At 47.0% G+C, this 21,325-nt stretch overlaps 1 protein-coding gene across 1 annotated transcript; it reads left to right on the top strand.

Moving 5' to 3' along the window:
• Window positions 1–1,094: 1,094 nt before the first annotated feature.
• On the top strand, window positions 1,095–14,831 carry Cisd1 (CDGSH iron sulfur domain 1). Its single transcript, XM_075979997.1, has 3 exons — window positions 1,095–1,254; window positions 9,956–10,161; window positions 14,148–14,831. Exons 1-3 carry the CDS (start codon window positions 1,224–1,226, stop codon window positions 14,235–14,237), a joined length of 327 nt encoding a protein of 108 aa, XP_075836112.1. The 5' UTR covers window positions 1,095–1,223; the 3' UTR covers window positions 14,238–14,831.
• The last annotated feature ends 6,494 nt before the right edge of the window (window positions 14,832–21,325 follow it).

The raw sequence follows: 21,325 nt of genomic DNA on the forward strand, positions 1-21,325 counted from the left end.
CGCAGGATTGGACTTTTGTCCCACCTGCCGATCAGTTGCTTCTTTTCCAGTACCCCAGAACTTCCCGGGGCAAACAGGCATCCCAGGTGCTTCCCAGTGTGAGGCACACCAAGCCTGGGAGGCGGCGGCAGGGCAACCCAGAGACGTGGCTGGTTATAGGCAGACCTCCCACCACGTCCTGCCCTCCCAGATCAAAGAGGCAGGAGCATCCGGTTTGAAGATGTTACTTCTCACACCTTCCAGTTGGCACCCCGTCGAACTGCTGCCTCAACGTCCTCTTGACAAGTTTATGTGTTAGAGATTAACAGTCATCCTAATTCACTTTTAAAAAAATTGTTAATAGTATGTGTATGCCCGTGCTCAAGGAGGCCAGAGGAGTAGGGTTCCTTGGAGCTGGAAGAGCAGGTCACCCACGTCGGTGCTGGGAATCAAACTTGGGTCCTATGCAAAAAGCTATATCTTAATCTCTCAGACTCTGCGGCTTTCTAAGTCATTTTTCTAAGTGAACACTTTTTTTTTAAGAGACGAACACTCGAGACACTTATGTTTATTTATTCAAGGCAATGCTGGGAACTGAAGGCAGAGCGTTGTGCATGTTGAGCAAGCACAATGGCGTTGAGCAAGCACAGTACTGCTAAACTGCCTTGCCAATCGGAGCAAGTTGTTTTTGTTTTTGTGTTCTCGAGATTCTCTTGGGTGGATGACTGGCAAGGTCAAAGACAAGGGATGGAGGCCCAGCGTAGGTTCCATCAATGCCAGTGTCTGCACTGGTATCCTATAGCAAAGTCTGGTCTGGCGGGACCCACAGTTGAGCTGGCCACACCTTGCGTTACCTGTAGCCAAAGCGGGCTTATGACCGGCCATAAAGAACTGGCAGACCATAGGACGACAGTCTTGCAGGTACTAGTCCTGAGTCACCTGAACCGCTCACAACTGGACCACCTGTAAAACTCGGCCTGGATAGTCTCGCCCGCTTGGCACAGACGCAGTCACCGCCTTGGCATCCAAGGCTGTCCCGCGGCTGTCAAATCACCGTTCCTCCGGGTTGGGGACAGTGCGCATGCGCGACTCTATGGGCGCGCCCTCACACGTGCTCCCCTCAGCTTGCCGCGGCGCCTGCGCAGTGACTGGAAGTGTTCCCGGAGGTCGCGTCTTGCCCGGGTCTCCCTCGTCCCCAGCGCTCGCCCGCGCGGTCCTGCCACGGCCTTCCCGCTGCCCGCACCATGGGCCTCGGCTACGACTCCTCAGTGCGAGGTGAGCTGCCCGCGGCCGGGTCCCCGCCACCTTTATCCGGACCGTCACCTTGACCTGCACAAGGACAGGCGCAGGCCTGCCCGGAGCTCACGGGAGGCTGGTGTGGGCCGGCATCCCCGACCGTGGACCGCTTCCCCAGCCAGGCACAGGCTAGCAGGTCACAGTCCACCCCAAAACTCCTCTGTCCCTTAGTCCACCCCCCCCCCCCAATGTGGGGAAACTGGCAGCTTCCTGCGTCCCTGGCGTCCGGGAATCGTCATATCGTAGATATTTTGCTGGCTTTGTAATTTAAGGTGAAGAAATCCAATCCTACCGAGGTCTTCAGTTTCCCAGTTTCTTACGCATCTTGCATCCGGCCACTGGTGGCAGTGGTCCAAGAAACAACTGAAAATAGTCTTCCCTAAGCCTTGAAAACAGTATTTTGAAGAAATCTGACTGAAATTTAGAGAATTTGTGAAACTTGGCTAGTGTAAGGTTTTATCTTAAAGTTGACCACAGGCTATACAATATGGGCGATAGACTCAGCCCAGGTATAAAATGCCACACCCCAGGGTTTGGTTACCTCTAACCTTAGTTAAATAAAGGTAAAAGTTACGATGAGCCCCATTGATTCAAACAGCAAATACTGGTTGGCTATAGTGTTCGATTCTGTAGCCTTTTCTAACTTTAGTTGAGTTCTGTATACTGGAAGGTTCTACTTATGTCGACGAAACTGACTTGGCATGTCAAAGGGAGAAAAACGTTTTTGTGTTACTTATTTTTAACATGTATTTGTGTGAGTGTCCCTGGTGCCGTGGCAGTGAGAGGACAACTTGTCGGAGTTAATTCCCTCCCACCACGTGAGTCCCGGGGATCAAGTTCAGGTTATCAAGCAGCAGGCACATTTCCCCCTTGAGCCATCATGCTAATGCCCAAACATTTTTTAAGTTACTAAATTTTGCAAAATTTACTCCAAAGGATAGCCATCTGGGACTCGTTTAAATACATTCACTTTGGTGAGTTTCAGTTGTCTTTATGGCTTTTAAAATCTGGTGTTTTGTTTTGTTTTTTGAGACATAATCTTTCCTTGTAGTCCAGGCTAGACTTGAACTCAAAATCTTCCTGTAGCAGCTTCTCCAGTGCCTAGACCATAGGCCTGGGCCACCACACCTGTAAAAACAGTGTTCTTGGCAGTCATACTATTGCATAGAATAAAACATTCATGATTTGTGGTGCAGTTGTCTTAACTTTGTTAGGAACACTGTTGCATATGTGAGGTGAGCCAAGAGATTGCAAAATAGGTTTTTGTTTGAAATCTGGGATCCTACTGTATGAGCAGATGCTAGGCCCTGATTTAGTATGCTGTTGAAACGAAGATAAAGTTTTGGCTTTGCTTAATGGGCACAAGGAGTCTCAAAGGTGGCTCTCCGTTAGTTTACCGTTCTTGAAGGTATATAAAACCTCTTATTGGAACCCCTAATTAGCTCCAACGTGAAGTACTTACCTTTGTTATATGGGGTAACTTTTTAAAAATAGGAACAGCAGAGAGATCATTATGAAGACCATACAGAGAGTCCCAAAGACTTTGCAAGTCTCTTCTTCCAGCTCCTTCCCCCCTCAAAGCTGGAATATAGAATGCCTTGGAAATAAATCCCCCCCCCCTTTTAAGATTTATTTATTTAATGTGTACGAGGTTTTGGGCTGCGTGTTATTGGTTCACATTGTGCATGATGTGCCCATGGAAGCCAGAAGAGGGTGTCAGTTACCCGCGAACTGGTGTTCCAGACACATGGGTACTGGGGATGGATGGAGCCCTGGTACTCTGGAAAAACCGTCTTAATAGCTCTTAACTGCTGAGCCATCTCTCCAGCCCCTGCAGTATACCTTTTAAAGTTTACTTCTTGTACCTCATAAAATTGTTGTGGTTTGCTTGCTTTTTTTTTTTAATAGAGTCTTGTTTAGCCCAGGCTGCCTTCTAACTTGAACTCCTGATCCTCCTGCCTCTACTTGGGTGCTGGGATTGTAGGTATGCAATATCACACCCAGTTTATTTAGCGCTAGGGATTTCACTCGGGGCTTCGTGCCAACAAAGCAAGCAATGTGCCAGTTGAGCCTCATCCTGGACCCCCAGAGTCACATTCTTACTGGTATTTAGTTGAAAAATAAAATATTGATTTACAGTCAGGTGTGGCTGCAAATAACCTGCTATCCCAGGAGGCTGAGGCTAGAGAATCAAAGAATTGGAGGCCAGCTTGGGCTATGTAACATGATTATTCAAGACAAAAAAAAAAATTAAAAGGGGGCGGGGAGAATGCCCATGCTCTCAGAATTCTTTATATTGGGGAGGGAAAGCCTTGGTGCATGGGGAAAGTGGTTAATAAAACTTAAGTGGATGTCAGACCAGGACTAGAGTTAGAGGCAATGCAGAAGAACAATAGAACTTGAGACCCTCCTCTAGTTAGGATGAGACAGTTTGGGCATGAGCTCATTCTGGTTTCTGGAAAGTGGCCTTCAGTGCCCATGCATGCAATCTCATGATTCTTCCTCTTGTCCAGTAGATGACCTTTCTGGACTCTGATCTAAATGCCTCTCTACACCTCAGAGCCAACTGTCATTCTTCATCCTTCCATTTCCAGCAGACTGACTGAAGTCTTTCTCTCCTGGCTCTCTAGACAGCCTTATCTTGTGCTGTCTTACCAATGCTTGTTTTCATTTGCTTTGTTTATTTATTTGAGACCAGGTCTCACTAAATAACCCTGGCTGGCCTGGAACTCCCTACACAGAATAGGCTGGACTCAAACTCACCAAGACCTGCCTAACTCTGCTTCCCAGTGCTGGGTTAAATATATAAGCGGCCACATCTGACTACTTGTTTTAAAACACGCTTGATATAAATGATTTACTCTATCCAGCCAAAAGTCAATCATAATTTATCTTTACCTCTAAAACCAAGAAGCCAGCTCAACTGAATAATTTCCTCTGTGTGTTTGTATGCACATGACGTGGAAGGAGGAGGCGTGCATGCTGCTGATGGGGAAGGAGGAGGCGTGCATGCTGCTGATGTGGAAGAAGGCATGCATGCTGCTGGTGTGGAAGGAGACATATGTGCTGCTGGTGTGGAAGAAGGGGGCATGCATGCTGCTGGTGTGGAAGAAGGAGGCATGCATGCTGCTGGTGTGGAAGAAGGAGACATGCATGCTGCTGGTGTGGAAGGAGACATGCATGCTGCTGGTGTGGAAGAAGGAGGCATGCATGCTGCTGGTGTGGAAGAAGGAGGCATGCATGCTGCTGGTGTGGAAGAAGGAGGCATGCATGCTGCTGGTGTGGAAGAAGGAGGCATGCATGCTGCTGGTGTGGAAGAAGGAGACATGCATGCTGCTGGTGTGGAAGAAGGAGACTTGCATGCTGCTGGTGTGGAAGAAGGAGGCATGCATGCTGCTGGTGTGGAAGAAGGAGACATGCATGCTGCTGGTGTGGAAGAAGGAGACATGCATGCTGCTGGTGTGGAAGAAGGAGGCATGCATGCTGCTGGTGTGGAAGAAGGAGGCATGCGTGCTGCTGGTGTGGAAGAAGGAGGCATGCGTGCTGCTGGTGTGGAAGAAGGAGGCAAGCATGCTGCTGGTGTGGAAGAAGGAGACATGCATGCTGCTGGTGTGGAAAGAGACATGCATGCTGCTGATGTGGAAGGAGGAGGCATGCATGCTGCTGATGTGGAGGGAGACGTGTGCTGCTGATGTGGAAGAAGGAGGCATGCGTGCTGCTGGTGTGGAAGAAGGAGGCAAGCATGCTGCTGGTGTGGAAGAAGGAGACATGCATGCTGCTGGTGTGGAAAGAGACATGCATGCTGCTGATGTGGAAGGAGGAGGCATGCATGCTGCTGATGTGGAGGGAGACGTGTGCTGCTGATGTGGAAGAAGGAGGCATGCATGCTGCTGGTGTGGAGGGAGACGTGTGCTGCTGATGTGGAAGGAGGAGGCATGCATGCTGCTGATGTGGAAGGAGGCATGTGTGCTGCTGGTGTGGAAGGAGGAGGCATGCATGCTGCTGATGTGGAGGGAGACGTGTGCTGCTGATGTGGAAGAAGGAGGCATGCTTGCTGCTGGTGTGGAAGGAGGCATGTGTGCTGCTGAGCAGAGTAGCAGTCTAAGGACAGCTTTGTAGAGTCTATTCTTCCGTCCTGTAGGTGAGGTCATCTGGCTTTCCCTGCAAGTGCCTTTACTCACGGAGCTATCCCACCAGCCTCTCAAATCAAAAAAAAAAAATTTTTTTTAATTACTTACTTTATATGAGCCGAGGATGGGGGGCACAGATCACAGCACTTGGGCGGAGATCAGAGAACAACTTGTGGGCATTATTCTCTCCTCCCGCAGTGTGGGTCTGGGATGGAACTCAGGGAGACAGACTTGGCAGCAGGCACCTACACCTCTGAGCCCTCTTGGCAGCCTTAAGCCTTGTGTTTTAATGGTGGCTGCCTTGCCCTGCCCTCTCTTTCTTACTTTGGCCTGTCCACAGGTTGTAAAGAGGGATTTATGTGTTTTTGTGTGCTTTGTTGTTCACTCCAAGCCTGGGTCATCACAAGCTCTTAATGCTGGCCCATCAGTTTAGACACTATTTATATCCATGCTTTCTTCAAACTCCTTTCTCTCTTCCCAGGGCATTCTAACACAATTTATTAATTCAGTAAGTTTTTTGAGTCTTGCAAAGTTATTTAATGGATTTTTTTTCCTGCAAAAGAATGTACATGTCACACCAAGAACATAGTAAGCGGATAATGAGCAGTGGGATTTGGAGCTGGAACTGAAATACGAGCTGTTGTCTTTGGTGGAAGTTTCTGGAATGAGGAAAAATAATCCAGGGTGGGTGTCTGCAGTGCCCTATGCTCATGGATTCTTTTTGTTTTCTGAGTCTGAGAAAGTAAAGCTCAGGTATAGGAACACTGAGGCCATGGAAGGGATGGGTGAAAATCAAGGTGAATTGGTCATCTACCACTATATATTGCTCCCTTGATGTTGACATGATCCGCATGTACCAAAACTTGAGGGAAAAAAAGCCACAGGCCTGGAAGGCTTGGTTTCAGCATGGTGCCCCTCCCCCCTCTCCTGACCCACAAACATTCCGGTTCTGTGGCAGTTGGTGGTGGTAGTGGGTAGGTGAAGGTCCTTTGGGCAGAAACCAGTCTAAAAGAGAAGGGTGAGATTTCTAAGGCAAAGCAAATTCACCCTCCCAGAAAAGCAGATCTGAGGGATCAGTCAGTCATAAAGAGGACTGTGGGTTTAGGAGCACGTCCAAGGAAAACCAGAGGCTATAAAGCAAGCCCACAGCAGCAGAAGGAAGCAGAGAGCTTGCCGCCCCGTTGCCTGGCTCTAATCTTCCTTTAATGGTGTTTATGTAGAAGAAAACGGGTTTGACGGATCTACAGGAAGAGGCCACCCTTAAGAACTGTATATAGATAGCAAAGGATAGAGGCTATCCCCTGGAGGAGGCAGGCGAGTGCTCAGGATCGAAAGGGCCAGTAGAGAACAGTTCAGCCTCTCAAGAGTCCTGCGTTGTCTCTGAAGTTGTGAATGAACATAAGATTGACCCCGCCATGCTCTGAGTGAAGAGCAGGACCCCAGCGGGCACTCAGCATCTGGCGGTGGATGCGGAACTCCGGCCCGACAGGCGTGTGGTGTCTTCCTGATCCCTAGAGACAGACTTTGCCATGCTCTGAGGGCTCCCCACCTGAAGAGGCAGGGCGAGCACTGAGTGTTCTTGGGTTGTGTGATTTGCTTACTCTCTGATTCTTTCTCCTCGGGGTTGGCATTTGAATCGTTTTTTATCTATCTCTGTACTTCCCTTTTCCTTCTTTGCCCTGGAGTTAACAGGGGTGTTAGCTACTTTTTGCCAGAAAAAGACTGAGGGTTCAGTAATGGGGTGATAAAATAGCAACATTTTTCTTCTGTCTGGAAACTAGCAATTTGTCCCTAAATGAGATTAGAAAATCAGAATTGGGAAGAAGGAAGAATAGAATTCTCTGCTCCCACCCCCCAGGATTATGTAGTTCTGTGAGTCTAAGCACTCACTTGGGGTGAATTCAATGCTGTTTCTCCAGCACCCGTACGGTACTGTGACACTTGTCAGGGTGGTCACAGATCCTGTATATTGATTCCCACAGGACAGACACCCTTGAGTATCTGTGTGCCGCAACATCTATGGTATGGCTGATTTTCTGTGCCCGATCCTCTTTCATTTCTCCCCTGGTCAAAAAAATCTGGAGAAGGTAAAAGTTTATTTGGGATTTGTTTTTTAATGCCAGCCTGTATATTAATATCGTAATCTGAGAAGAGAGAATATAAGAATGTTTACTACCTTGAACTAAATGCCAGCCAGTTGTTCTACAAACCACAGTACATTTGAAGTTTGTGGAGATTATTAAAATAAATATAAAAGGCTTCTCAGGAGGCGGAGCCTGGGCTCCATTACAGCACATGGGCATTAGGGGTGGGTTAATTTGCCTGGAAAATTAAGTTCCTGAAACAAAAGAACTAAGATCACAATATCCAAGGAGTTGTGCTATCTTAATTTAGACGAGGGCTTATAGCTAGCTGCCTTTTGAATTCCGATTACATGTCGGCAGACACTGTGACATTGTGGTTTTTCATCTTTTGAGACAGGGTTCAATATCTAGCTAAGGTTGGCCTCAAACTCTTCCGTCTGAATTGTGAGTGACTTCGCATTGGCTGTAGCTACCTGCAGCTTCTTCCTTGAACTCTTTGTGGAAGGGGAAGGCTGGGAGTCAGGCAAACTGAACTAAAATTCAACCCCACTTGAACACTAGTGTTCAAGAGAAATGTGTACAAAATACATAGTTACAAAACATGCTGAAGGGCCGGCATGCAGCGTAGAGGAAGAACATTTGCCTAGAAGCCTTGGGTCAGTTCCCAGTGCTGTAAAAAGAAAAATTCCCGATGAGGTCAAAGGTTTGAAGGTGTCAGGTGACCACTGGTCATGTGGCACCTGAGAATAACAAAATACCAGTTAATGTTTATTTTAGGTGCCCTAGCAAGAAGAAATGGAAATGACCTGGGATGGAAGCCAATCTAAATTGGTTTTTACAGAGAAAGGTGTTGCTGTATGTAGTTGAAAACAGAGAGTGTGCCCATTAGAAACGTTGGATGGACGCTGTTAAGAATTGAGAAGACTAAGATGAAAGGGGTTAGCATGGTACGAAGGCTCTTGTACTTGAGGCTGTTAAGACTGAGCTCCAGTACACCTTTAATCCCAGCACTCAGGAGGCAGAGGCAGGTGCACCTCTGACTTCAAGGCCAGCCTGGTCTACAGAGCAAGTTCCAGGACAGCCAGGGCTACAAAGAGAACCCATGTCTCAAGAAAAGAAAAGAAAGAAGGCTCGAGCTCCAGTTGTGGTTTGTGTAGGCAACATCAGATCCGTCCCATTTGTGAGACAGCAGAAACGTCCTGGGGTCCACTGTGCCCATGGGATTGTGTTTGGCAATAAAATGTTCTTGTACTTATCTCCCTAGGGCTTTATTTGATAGTCTGGGAACTCATTTCAGACACTGAAGACCTGGCTGAGGAAGTGCCAGGAAGCAGCCCAGTGTGTTTCTCCTGACCCTGTTCGACTTCTTCCTGCAGCCCCTCCATGCTGGGACTAGACAACTCTCCTCTGAGGCTAAGGCCAACCAGATAATGCTGAACTTGGCTTCTGCACTCACTGCCTGGAGCTGGGGTAGCTGCTAAGCACTTGGGTTTCTAAGGAGTCCTTGGATGCAGAAGGAATAAATACATGGCCTGTTAGTCCAATAATTTTTATTATTATTAGGAAGTAGAATAATATTTTGCTCAGAATGAAGTTTTAGAAATTCAGAAAGAAAATAGAAATGAAGAATTTATTGAATGTTTCATATGAAACTATTATAGTATGCTTTGTATTTTATGAGGAAGCAATTTGCACATTTTGGTTGCCTTTGAATAACTTCTGACCCAGACCCAACCCTGCCAGGCAGATCCTGGGAATGCTTGGCAATTGGGGAGGCGGGGGTGACAGGTCTTTCTTTGTCTTGTCTCAATCTGGTTCTGTTTTTGTTACTGTGGCAGCTTTGGTAAATAAAGCATTTCAAAGCCGCTACAGGATTTTGCTCTTTACATGAGCTCATTTGCTAGTGAAAGCCATCACCTCTGACCTTTCTGTTTTGTTTATAACCTGGGTCTTCTTTCTCAGACTTAGTTTTCTTCTTTAAGCAGTAGGCACTTGCAGGCGCATGAGCTGCTGAAGATGTTAGTGGGTGCTTGAAAGGTTATCAAGCCTTGCTGTCCCTTTTCTGTCATCTTTGCTCTTCCCTCTTTTAGATTAGCTTAAAGCTGTCCACTCAGCAGGAAAACCACATCTATGTTAGTGAGGGCTGTAGGAAGCCGTGAGAAAAGGACTGCCGCACCACTGGGCTTGGGTCATTTATTAACACTGGAAATCGTTACCAGACTGGCAAGATGGATCCGCAGGTAAAGGTGCTTGCTACCAAGCCTGTCAGCCTGAGTTAGATTTCCAGGACCCACGTGATGGAGGGAGACTCCGAGCTAACTCCCAGAAGTTGCCCTTTGACCTCAGCACGTGCTGTGAGCACATGCCATCTACACATAAATAAGAAAAGAATGTGATTTTTAAAATGCCTGTCAGGTTTCATGGGCTTTCCTGTCTCTAACTCCATGCCTCGCTTGTCTGTTGCAGTTGAGTGGATTGCAGCCGTGACATTTGCTGCTGGGACAGCTGCTCTCGGTTACCTGGCTTACAAAAAGTTCTATGGTAAAGATAATCGTACCAAAGCTATGGTGAACCTCCATATCCAGAAAGACAACCCCAAGGTCGTGCACGCCTTCGACATGGAGGACCTGGGAGATAAGGCCGTGTACTGCCGCTGCTGGAGGTCCAAAAAGGTGAGCGCTGCCCCCGTGTGAGCCTGGGTTTGTCTGAGACAGGGTCTCACTAGGCAGCTCAGACAGGCTGCCCTGCTGCCTCTGCCTCCAGTGCTGGGGTTGCAGGCTTGCCCCACCGCATGCAGCTTCCCCTACTCTTGTAGAGTATATTTTCTCAGATACACAGCTGCCACACAGCTGTATTACATCATACCCTCACTGGGTTAAGCTGAGTTAACCATCATCTTACTTCCCCAAAGATGAAGGAAAAATCTCTTTGATTTTCCATTGGGAATTCTTCTCCAAGGGGATCTCGGGAGGAATGTCTGCAGCCTGAGTATAATGAGAAATAGACCGAGCAAGTGAGTGTGAGAGACAGGAGCTTGCTGGGTAGTCCGTGGACCTAACAGAGGCTCCCTCTGTAGCCGGGCTAGCCTTGCACTGGTGCCCATCTTCCTGTCTTGGCTCCTGAGTGTGGATTATAGGTACAGCACCTCACCTGGCTTAGACTCCTTACTGGGAAATATCCTAAGCCTTCTTTTAGCTGCAGTTCCTATAATTAAATACCTGGCAATTTTTAATTCATTAAAATCTACTTGATGTAATAAGAATTCTATTCTGTCAGATGGAAGTGACACCTACAGGCTCCAGGCATGGACAGTGGGATCCTCTTTCTAAACGTCTTGACAGGGTGATACACTGGGTGACTTCTGAATTTCAGATGTCCCCAGAGACCCAGTGCTGTCTCTGAATGGGCTGCTGTTCACATTTGTGGAAAATTGATTTCCAAAGCTCAATTTCCAAGGCCGTTGGCATGGGAGTATAGGCAGTGGTGGAGAACTTCCCCAGAAGCCATGAGTTTAGTCCTAGATCTTAGAAAAAGGAAAGAAAAAGAAAACAAAACAACCCCACATAATTTCAAGTACCATTTTCTGAAATGGCGGTATATTGGAGGCTTACCACAGTGGAGAATGCGACCATGAATTGTGTCATAAACATAGAAAAGGCTATATAATGCCTACTAGAAAGTGTGTTTGGGGGAGTAATTTATTTTATTACTTTTTGGTTTTCAATACTGTGTGTTTGTGTGCATGCATGTGTTGGTATCTTCACGTGAGCACAAATGCTTACGGAGGCCAGAAGCACTGGATTCCCCTGGAGCTTGAATTACAGACAGCTGTAAGGTGCCCAACGAGTGCTGAGAGCTGGGGTTCAAACTCAGGTCTTGTGCAGGAGCAGGACTCATAAAACACAGTTTAAGAGATGTCATGTGTCCCACAAGGCCTGGTGTAGATATGGAATGTGAACTGTAGGTACTCCCGGAGCTGCTAGGACATAATCTTCTGGTGCTCTGTAGACTAGACTTGTTTTCAGAGCTGTGCCTACATAGGCTCTGTTCTTGCTGCTCATTAAACAAGGAAGGAAAAATGGAGACTTTCCCCAGTCGCAGAAGCTCTTCCGTCAGTGATGTGAAATGTAAATTCCTAAACCTGCTCAGTGTGTGCACCTGCTCACATGCAAACACTGGTGTCCCGGGTGAGCCCGGTATGTGTAATTCAGGTGCATTACTGAACAGGAGTGCTTGTGCCGTGGGCTAAAATCTTCTGAGAGTTAGACTGCCCTGGGAGAATGGGAGACACGTGCATGAGCACATGCAGACATTAGGAATGCTTTCTCAAAATGTGCCAGACAGCAGCAGTCCTAAGGAGAGGGAGCCGGTGAAGTCCGTGAGGAGACCCAGTGTGCAAACTGCTTTATGGTTTGGGCCACGGGTCTTTTAGATGTGATTTACCATAGAATGCTGGCTGCAGAAGTGCAGAAAAATCTACAGGGTCCACGGAAAAGAGTGACTTTTTAAAAAGACTTGTTTCCCTTTGTTTTGTTTTTTGGTTTGGTTTGGTTTGATTTGGTTTTTCAAGAAAGGGTCTCTCTGTGTAGCTGTCCTGGAACTAGCTCTTGTAGACCAGGCAGGTCTTGAACTCACAGAAATCCTTCTGTCTCTGCCTCCTGAGTGCTGGGATTAAAGGCGTGCACCACCACTGCCCGGCTTTTATTCATTTTATTTATGTATGTGCATGAGTGTAGGTGCCCACAAAATTGGGTCCCCCTGGAACTAGAGTTATAGGTAGTTGTAAGCCACCTGACATAGGTACTGGGAACCAAACTCAGATCCTCTGGAAGAGCAGCACACACGTACCCGCTGATGTCTCTCCAGCCCTGGCAGGGACTAGTCAGGGAGACTGGGGAGGAAACTGCAGGGTCTTAGTGTGTGCTTTAAAGGGGGCATCTTCACCAGAAACGCAGAATTCAGGTTGAAAAGCTAATGTCTCCACAGCAGTGCTAAGCAGTTCAGTTGCAAAGAGTGAGTTTGAGGTGCTGATGTGCAGGAGCAGTGGGCATGGCCTTAGGGACAAGGTGGCAGCGGAGGCCAGCAGAACTGGTGAGTCATGGTGGACTCGATAAGAATCAGAGATGAAATCTCAAAGAATGTTCTGCATTTGGACACAGAGTCAGGAGATAGAACAGACCCTGGGGAGAGAAGTTAAGATAGAGTGTCAAAATAGGAAGGAGAGTTTTCCAGGCTCTGGTACTGAACTGGCCTAGCAGCATGGCCAGGTGAGTGGGTGATGATGGGGAGACTCTTGGATTAAGCAATTAGCAGCTGACCTTTTGCTGCCGTTTCAACAGAATAATTAAAACTCTGGGTCCAAGTCGGTGAAAGCCTATGTTACCAAAAAACAAGTGCTACCAGTATGAGCTGCTGTCCGTGAGAGTAGACAGGGAAAGAGGGCTGGCAGAGGCAGGAGGGAACTTCCTGGCATTGACTTGTCCCATAAGTGGATAAGGACTTTGTTAAGAGTTAGGATCTCAGAAAGAATCAAGCATAGGCACAAGCTGGTGCCCTAAATGCCTATTAAACTGTGAGTAGATCAGCAGCGTAGATCAAGAGTATCCCCCACAGTTCAAACCCAGGGTTGCCATTTCCTGTTCTTAGCACACATGTGGCAGCTCTGTAGCTCCAGTTCAGAAATCTGACACCTTCTTCTGGCCTTCACAGACACTGCACACACATGTAAACAGCCTACACATAAAATAAAATAAGAATAAGAATAATAAAAAGTCTGCTGTGACTCAGATCAGTCCCTGATCTGTTTTGTAAGCACAGCGGAAGCAAGTCCGTGTCCTGCAGAAGCTGACTCTTGGGACCTCTCTGGAAAACACTGGCAGACACAATAATGTCAGTTAGATCTGTGATGTGGATTAGTAAAAATGAAGGAACATTTGGAATTTATAATCATATTTCCAAAAGAAAATGTCTCCATGACCCATTTAAAAAATGAACTGTACATTAAAGGGAAAAACATTAGGGGCTCAGGAATGAGCAAAATGGAAAAACTGGAGCAAAGATTGCAGCAAGGATGGTTGGCATAGGGGTCATAGTAAATTGATTTTTCTTCTGGGTTTTGGTTTTTTTTTTTGTTTGTTTGTTTGTTCTTTTTTGAGATAGGATTTTATGTGGCCTTGAATCTTGATTCTTTGTGTCTCTGCTTCTCAAATGTTGACATTACAGGTGTGTACTACTACCCCCAAGTACAAATTGATTTTAATGGAGTACACGTGGACTCTTGCAAGTAGAGCCATGGGCATAATTGTGGTTAGAGTGTGCACAAGATCCAGGGTTCAACCCTCAGCACACACCTCATTGGTTTCATGGGTTTTTTTTTGTTTTGTTTTGTTTTGTTTTGTTTTTGCCTATTTGTAAATAGGCAAAAGGCATAGGTCCCTAGAGTGGTAGCCTTTAGCATGCGTCACCAGATATCAGGGAAGTTTGAGTAGCGATCTGGATATTATCCCCCGTCCATTTCTTCCTCCTGTTCAATGAAGTACATTTGTTAGCCAAGAAAAATAGAAGCTGTGGTGTGTGGGAATCAGGCATCCCTATCCCGCTGCTGCGAGCACAGGCTGATGTGGAGATTAGAAATCTTACAATCTTTCTCTCTTCCTAGTTTCCGTTCTGTGATGGGGCTCACATAAAACATAACGAAGAGACTGGAGACAACGTGGGACCTCTGATCATCAAGAAAAAAGAAACTTAATGGACATTTTCAGTGCTGCACCCCAGAGTGTTGTGATGTCACCTGATCGTTTAATTAGAATTGATTAATTAACGAGACACTCACTCTGTCTGATTGGCCTCCCTGGTTCTAGATGTGGTTGGTATCTCACAAATCGCAGCTTTCGTATTCATGGCTTTAGCCTTGCTGTTGGAGCATCGTGGTGCACATTTGTTGAAAGAGCATAAAAAAGAAAGGCTAAACCAACCTGATGGTATATGGGTTATTTTGGTCTTGTAAGGATCCGTTGCTTTACAATAATGGTCTTAGACTATAGTTGTATCTGAGGTTAACATATTAAATTATTCTCAACATCATGTACATGTACATTGTACTTGTAAATTTAAAGAAAAATCACCTTTTCAGATTACTTAGTTAACTTAGAAGGTGATGGAGTATGATCAAGTTGCGTTGATTTATTACAGCATAAGGGAAACCTGCCATGACCTTGTCTGTCCTTGTGGCCAAGGTGATGGCATAGGTTCATCTTGTGTGTTTTAATGTTTTCAGTCAGAATTAACTGAATGTTATTCTCCCTAAAATTGCCCAGGTCAACAATAAAGGGGCAACAACTTCCTTGTGTTCTTTCTGTGGATATTTAATTGATCCACCAATAGCAGAAATCTAGACCACCACAGTGATGTTGGTTAAGTAGTCACAAAGAATGTTGGGACCGTGGCTCTGTGGATAAAGTGCCTGTGTAAAAGCCAGGCAGGCATGGCAGCTTGCCTGTCATTCCAGCCTTGAGAGGTAAGGGTTAAGAATCAGCCGAGCAAGCTGACCAACTGGACTAGCCAGAATCAATGAGATGTGAGTAAAATCAGAGGCACTGCCTCAGATCAGTGGAGAACTATCAGAGAAGACACTGGCGTCAATCTCAGACCTCCATTTGAACACTCCCCTGCACACACATGCACCACATACATGTGAGTATGATTGCACACATCCATATGTGCAAAAACAAAACAAAATGTAGTCATATAGGACTTAAGCCCAATAGCGGAAGGGCATCGGACTGAAGGCCTTATGGGATTCGATACCCATGTTCAAGTATATTGATCCCGAAATCACACAGCCTTGCAGAGAGTAACAAGTTCCAATCAAAAGCATAGGAAATTCTTATTTCCCACACTGGATAATCAAGTGCATGGCTTGCACTAGTAAAGAAACTAGCTTTGAAGATAAAAAGGATCCCATCTTCTTTTCAACTGTGTAGCCTTTCCTTACAAAGGCTCGAAGACTGTGTTAATGTGCACAGTTGATGCTCTGCCTGAACAGCCAAGGCTTCACGTCCTCATCAGTGACGAGCTGAGCCCCCATGAGCAGAGTGCTCTGACCTTCTCAGCCTGTGTGTGTGCATGTTGTATGTGTTCATACAGGGTCTGTGGCCCCATGTGGAGGCCAGAGGTCACTGTTGGATCTCATCGATTTGGCTATATTGGCTGGCCAAGGAGCTCCAGGAATAATTCTGTTTTCCCCAAACCCCCAGCACTGGATTCCAATGCTGGAATTCCAGGCGCACCTCGCTTTTCTGGGGGTCTAGGGATCCTGGCTCCAGTCTTCACACAAACCACAGCAGGCGCTTTACCCACGAAACTGTCTGCAGCCTGTTTCTCGGCCGTTTAAGTCGAGGAAGTTGTACTAACTGGCCCTTTCAGGGTTTGTCTCCAGATTTCAGACCAACATACACATGTGGCTGTCTCCCCAGGAAGGGGAAACCGCTCCAAGTCTGGCCTCACTTTCCGCAGAAAGGTCTTGAGTTCTCTTGGTTTCCAGTGTGAAGGGCCATGTTAGAGATGCAGAGACATCCGTCTATCAGATGTGTACACCCCATAATTGCACATCACAGTTTGTGATGGAACCAAAAAGATAAGCGTTCAATTATGGCATCATATGGTAAGGTTTATTTGGTAAATGATGTGATGGAACCAAAAAGATAAGCGTTCGATTATGGCATCATATGGTAAGGTTTATTTGGTAAATGATAGCCGCTCCCAGTTAGGTAGATGGTTTTTTATTTTTGCATCCATCATGGTGACATTTGGCTTTTGCCTGAGGTCCCCAGTTAGAAGCCTACGTGGTATAGGCTCTGTTTGAGAGTGTGTTCTGCTAGTTGCCAAGACGTATTTATTAGAGACAGAGTCTTACCGTGTGACGCAGGCTAGCTTTGAACACAGGTCTGTCTCGGCCTCTCTCCTGCTAGGGTCACAGACCTAAGCTTCTGCGATAGACCTGTCCCTGACAGGCAGAGCCACTTCTCAGCCTTTTAAGTGGATGTGATTGTGCTGAATGACATAAAACTTTGGTCCCCAAATTTTGACCAAGTTCAAATGTTTAGCTCTCCAGGAAGGAAAAGTAATAATAAAAAGTTATCAGCATGAATTTACTTTTTATTGTAAGGCAATTCCAGTATTTACGGTATCAAAGTATCCTTCAATGAAATCTTGGTAGTGGTATCGTTTCCTTTAAGTAATTTTCTTTCTTTTCCGTTTTGGTTTTTCGAGATGAGTTCTGCGTATAACAGCCCAGGCTGACCTCAAACTCAAAGAGATCCATCTGCTACTGTCTCCCGAGTCCTGGGATTAAAGGCATGCACCACCACCACCTGGCTAAGTACTTTTCTTGACAAAAGAAGATGGCACCCATCCGTATATCTGTCCTTACCATTTTTAACTGCTCTGCAAACTCAAAGCCTGAGCCGCAGCAAGCCAAGATCCTATCTAAAGCTCTAGAATGTGTTTGTTGATGTCAGTGTCATTTGATGCCTGATTTAAGTTTCAAATCTGATAGTGAACTCAGCACATTGCGGGTTCATCGGAAGTTAGCAATTGCTTCGAATGCTTTCGACTTGCCATGGGTCCAGAGCCAGGGTAGTGCTGCATGACTTTAGGTGAAAGCCGTACCATCTTTGAAGGAAGATTCCCAAAGGATGAATTTCTGCTGAGCGTCATCCACCTTTCCTGAGCAAAGCCCAGGTTTGTTACAGGCTTAAGTCCGGGCTGGGAGTCAGCTCAGCGATTTAGTCCTTGCCTCACATTGCGAGGCCCAGGGTTCACCTCAACAGGACTGCCGATCAGTGCCGTCGTCACCTCTGATGTTTCTGGAATTAGTTTTCTCTTCCCTGTGACAGAGATAGCCAACAGGGTGGGGGTGCATTCCCCTGTGGCAGCTGGTCACACAGCACCCACAGCCAGGAAGCAGATGAATGCTGGTGCTGAACTCACTCTTCTTATTGGTCAGGGACCCCGGGCGGTGGAGTTGCGCCACCCAGTGTACTGATCCTTCCCATCTCTGTTAGCGGGGCCTAGAGACTCGCTGACAGCTAGGTCCAGGTGTATCTCTTAGCTCCTGATCCATCAAGTTGGCAATCATAATTAACCACTACACCCGTGAACCAAAAAAAGAAAAAAAAAGCCGTTCCACATCCAACAGGTGCTGGGAGAATGTCCATCCAGCCTCGTGTCATGAAGATGGTCTTCACTGTCAGTAGCTCCTGTACAGGTCTCTGGTGACAGACTATTCCTCGTGTCTCCTAAGGAGAGCCAGAAGTTGATTCCCGCCAAGGCCTCTTGTGAGTATTGAGAGTCGTGTAGATTTCCCAGTTTATCATTCGTTATTCCTGTGTGTGAATTGTGGGACGGGCACATGTGGAGGTTGGAAGAGCCCGTTTTCTCCTTCCACCTTTCCATGGTCTAGGGATCTAATACTAGGCGAGCCCTTGCCCTGCTGCGCTGTCTCGCTGGCCCCCTGTTTGGTTTTTCATTGAAAATAACTTTCTAGCATTGCCTGCCTGCTTATGGGGATAGGTGGTATCTTCTGTTTCCATCACAAGCCCTAATTCTGTCGGGCTAGGCTCCTCTACGGAAGTGTGCTCCAGGTCCTAGCATCCTTTAAACTCCGAAGCCTCCCAGCTCCTTTAAAGTCCAATCTCTTACGTCCTCTGTCCCTGCAGAGTAATCCTTTTCTCTTGTATTTTTTTGGGTTTGTTTCTTTTGTGTTTGTTGTTTGAGCCAGGATCTCCCTGTGTAGCCCCGGCCTTGACCGCCTTCTTTGTCAGCGCTGTCATCAGAATCCACGTTCAGTGTTCTTTGTCGACACAGTGCAGCTACCCGTTCAGCTCATCAGTGCGACTATTAGGTTTCTCAGCCGTCGTCTTCCCACACACTCGCCCCACGGTGAACTTTTCTGAGTCTGTTCATCTCTCGCCCGCCCTCTGTCAGAGCCCTGCAAACCCTAGACTGCACGTGCTCTTTTGCTCTTTCGGTTTCAGTCTTGGCTCAGAGTGCCACCTAGTGTGCAGCCTCTGGTACTGACAGCACAGAGCACTAAATTACCTTTTGTGTTGTTTTAAATCTGGTTGTACACTGAAGTCCTTGACCTTGTGTCCCCCTAAAGCGAGATTTGCTTTCAGCAGCTGACATTTTCAACTTCCCTGTGGTTCAGACATCTGGTTTGGGAAATAACCAGTAGTCTTCTTAATCCCCTAGGGAAAAGTGTTACAGTTTTGGTCGTTCATGTGAGTGCCGAGAGCAGCACTCGGTGAGTACTGGTTCGAGCCCACGCCTGCAATGGAATGCAGCTTTAAAGGCTACAGATAATTGCCCAGAAACCAACTTGTTTTCGCCTCTCCAAACCTGAAAATCCATTTTTATTTGTTTCTTTATTTTACCTGTTTGCTTTCTGTATTCTGGCAAGCTACAGATGCTAAACTTGGGTTGGTTTTTGCTGTTTGGTTGGCTGGTTTGGTTAGTTGGTTTGGTTGATTGGTTGGTTTGGTTTGGTTGGTTTGGTTGGTTGGTTTGGTTGATTGGTTGGTTTGGTTTGGTTGGTTGGTTGGTTGGTTTGGTTTGCTTGGTTTGGTTTGTTGGTTGGTTGGTTGGTTGGTTTGGTTGGTTGGTTGGTTGGTTGGTTGATTGGTTTGGTTAGTTGGTTTGGTTGGTTGGTTGATTGGTTGGTTTGGTTGGTTGGTTTGGTTTGCTTGGTTTGGTTTGGTTGGTTGGTTGGTTGGTTGATTGGTTTGGTTGGTTTGGTTTGGTTGATTGGTTTGGTTTGCATGTTCTTTCCCAGCCAGGAAAGCATGCTGAATAACTTGCCCTGACAGGTTTGGCTGTAATGTATCTAGTCAACAGTAAAGCTGTGGCTTAGCTGGCTTAAAAAACCAACCAGGAAACCAAGTTTGACCCAGCTGAGGGTGGCGCTAGAGCGCTCACCTAGTGTGGCTTGACCCCAGTGCTGCAGAAGGAAAAGCCACACCCCTTCCTCCAGGCTGTTCTGGGGGCAGCAGGGAGAGGGGTGGTACCCTGTGATGCAGCTGGTCTCTTGACACAGCCCATCACCCCATGACAAGGGCACCTGCCTCATTTGTCTTTACTTACCCCCCCCCCTTTAAAAATTTATTTTGGGGCAAAAGAGATGGCTTAGAGGTTAAAAGTCTGCAGTTAGTGCTCTCCCAGAGGACCCAGGTTTGGTTCCCAGCAGCCACACTGGGTGGTTCACAACCGCTTGTAACTCCAGCTCCAGGGGATTAGCACACCTAGTCTCCAAGGATACTTAGATACCTGTTCATATACCCACATACAGACACAGATGCATATGCGTAATGAATTTTTACTTCCGTGTATATGCATTTACCTGTGTCTGTGTGTACCACATGAGCACAGGTACCCAGAGAAGTCAAGTCCTCCCAGAGTTAGAATTGGCAGTTGTGAGTTGTCTGGTGTGGTGCTGGGACCCAGGACCTCTGTAAGAGCACCAAGTGCTGATAATGGCTGGGCCGTCTCTCCATAGTCTGGATAGCCTCTTAGTGGCTGAGCTGACCGCTGTCTTCAGTTCTTCTCAAACAGCACCCACACCACAAGGTGAGAGCCAGCCTTGGCAGCTTGTCTCCCCTCCGCTGACCTCAGCATTAGTCACGGCTTCCAAAGCTGTTTCAAGAGATGTGACAACCGCAGCTGCTGCCACAAGGGTGCCAGGCTCTGGGGCTGGGACATACTCTGGTGGGATCCTCATTGTTAGTTAGGCCAGGACCCTTTGAAGCAGCAGCCCTTCCACACCAGTCTGGGCTTTGTCCCTTTTGAAGGCCAGAGCTCCTTGTCTGTTTGGCTTTCTCATCCTCTGGGACATGTGAAGCAGCATCTCCACCTTCCATTGTTTTCTGCCACCTGTCCTGTGTGCACGGTTACCTCTGTGACCCTGACAGTCTGCACAAAGTGTTCAGCTCGGGGCCAGACAGAGGGAAGGACAAACACATACTTTCTAAACTGTAAGCAAAAAAGACACTGCCCTGAGCAAGCTTGACTTTGCCGGTATTGCTCTGCACAGCCTCCTTAGGATGGCAGGCACGGGTGTGTATCGAGATTGCAAGAGTCTACTTTGCAATACTCACTTTGTTGAGTTCTCAAGGTTATTCTCTGCGATGGTTAGTTTTACCTGTCAACTGGGTAGGACACGGGATACTCGGATAATTGGCCAGTCAATAATCGGTGTTGTAGGTTGTGTGTGTGTGTGTGTGTGTGTGTGTGTGTGTGTTTTAGAGTAAGATGAAATTCAGTCAGCAGATGAAATAAAGCAGAGTGCTGTCAGCAAGGCACCACAGACCTCACCCAATCTCCGAAAGGATCAGGAAGGCTGAAGTATGGTCCGGTTTCAGAGCCCCAGTCCTGAATTCACTCCTCGGGTTGAGTACACACAGCCATGTGCCCCGCTCCCAGCTGCTGTGGGTCCACGCTGGAATCGGGGCAAGGCACAAAGGTCACAAGTTTGGGTCCAGCTTGGGCTATATTTTAAAAGAGAAGCTGTGTCTTTCCCTGCCTTATAAAGTGCAGTGGAGACTGAGTTGTCATCCCTGATTGTCGGGGCAGAAGAGACCAGAACACACAGGAGTTTACCTACTGGGACCTCTTGGAGAGTGTAGAAAATCAGTGGTTGCTGCATAGCCATTGTCAGTACACAGTGAGGAGCTGTCCAAGCCAAATGTTCCCCTGACCTCTGTACAAGCAGTGTTGGCGTCTTATTTCTGTTTATTTTCTGCCAACACAGTGGCTGCACCTGACTCTACTGCTGTTCCGGCC

This window comes from Microtus pennsylvanicus, chromosome 7 (genome assembly GCF_037038515.1).
Source record: "Microtus pennsylvanicus isolate mMicPen1 chromosome 7, mMicPen1.hap1, whole genome shotgun sequence".
Lineage (NCBI taxonomy): Eukaryota > Metazoa > Chordata > Mammalia > Rodentia > Cricetidae > Microtus > Microtus pennsylvanicus.

Bases quoted from the DNA above. Each gene is read 5' to 3' on its own strand.
- Cisd1 (XM_075979997.1), top strand. From the start codon at position 1,224: ATGGGCCTCGGCTACGACTCCTCAGTGCGAG. The intron at 1,255-9,955 runs GTGAGCTGCCCG...TGTCTGTTGCAG, and splicing joins CTACGACTCCTCAGTGCGAG to TTGAGTGGATTGCAGCCGTG. The intron at 10,162-14,147 runs GTGAGCGCTGCC...CTCTCTTCCTAG, and splicing joins GCTGCTGGAGGTCCAAAAAG to TTTCCGTTCTGTGATGGGGC.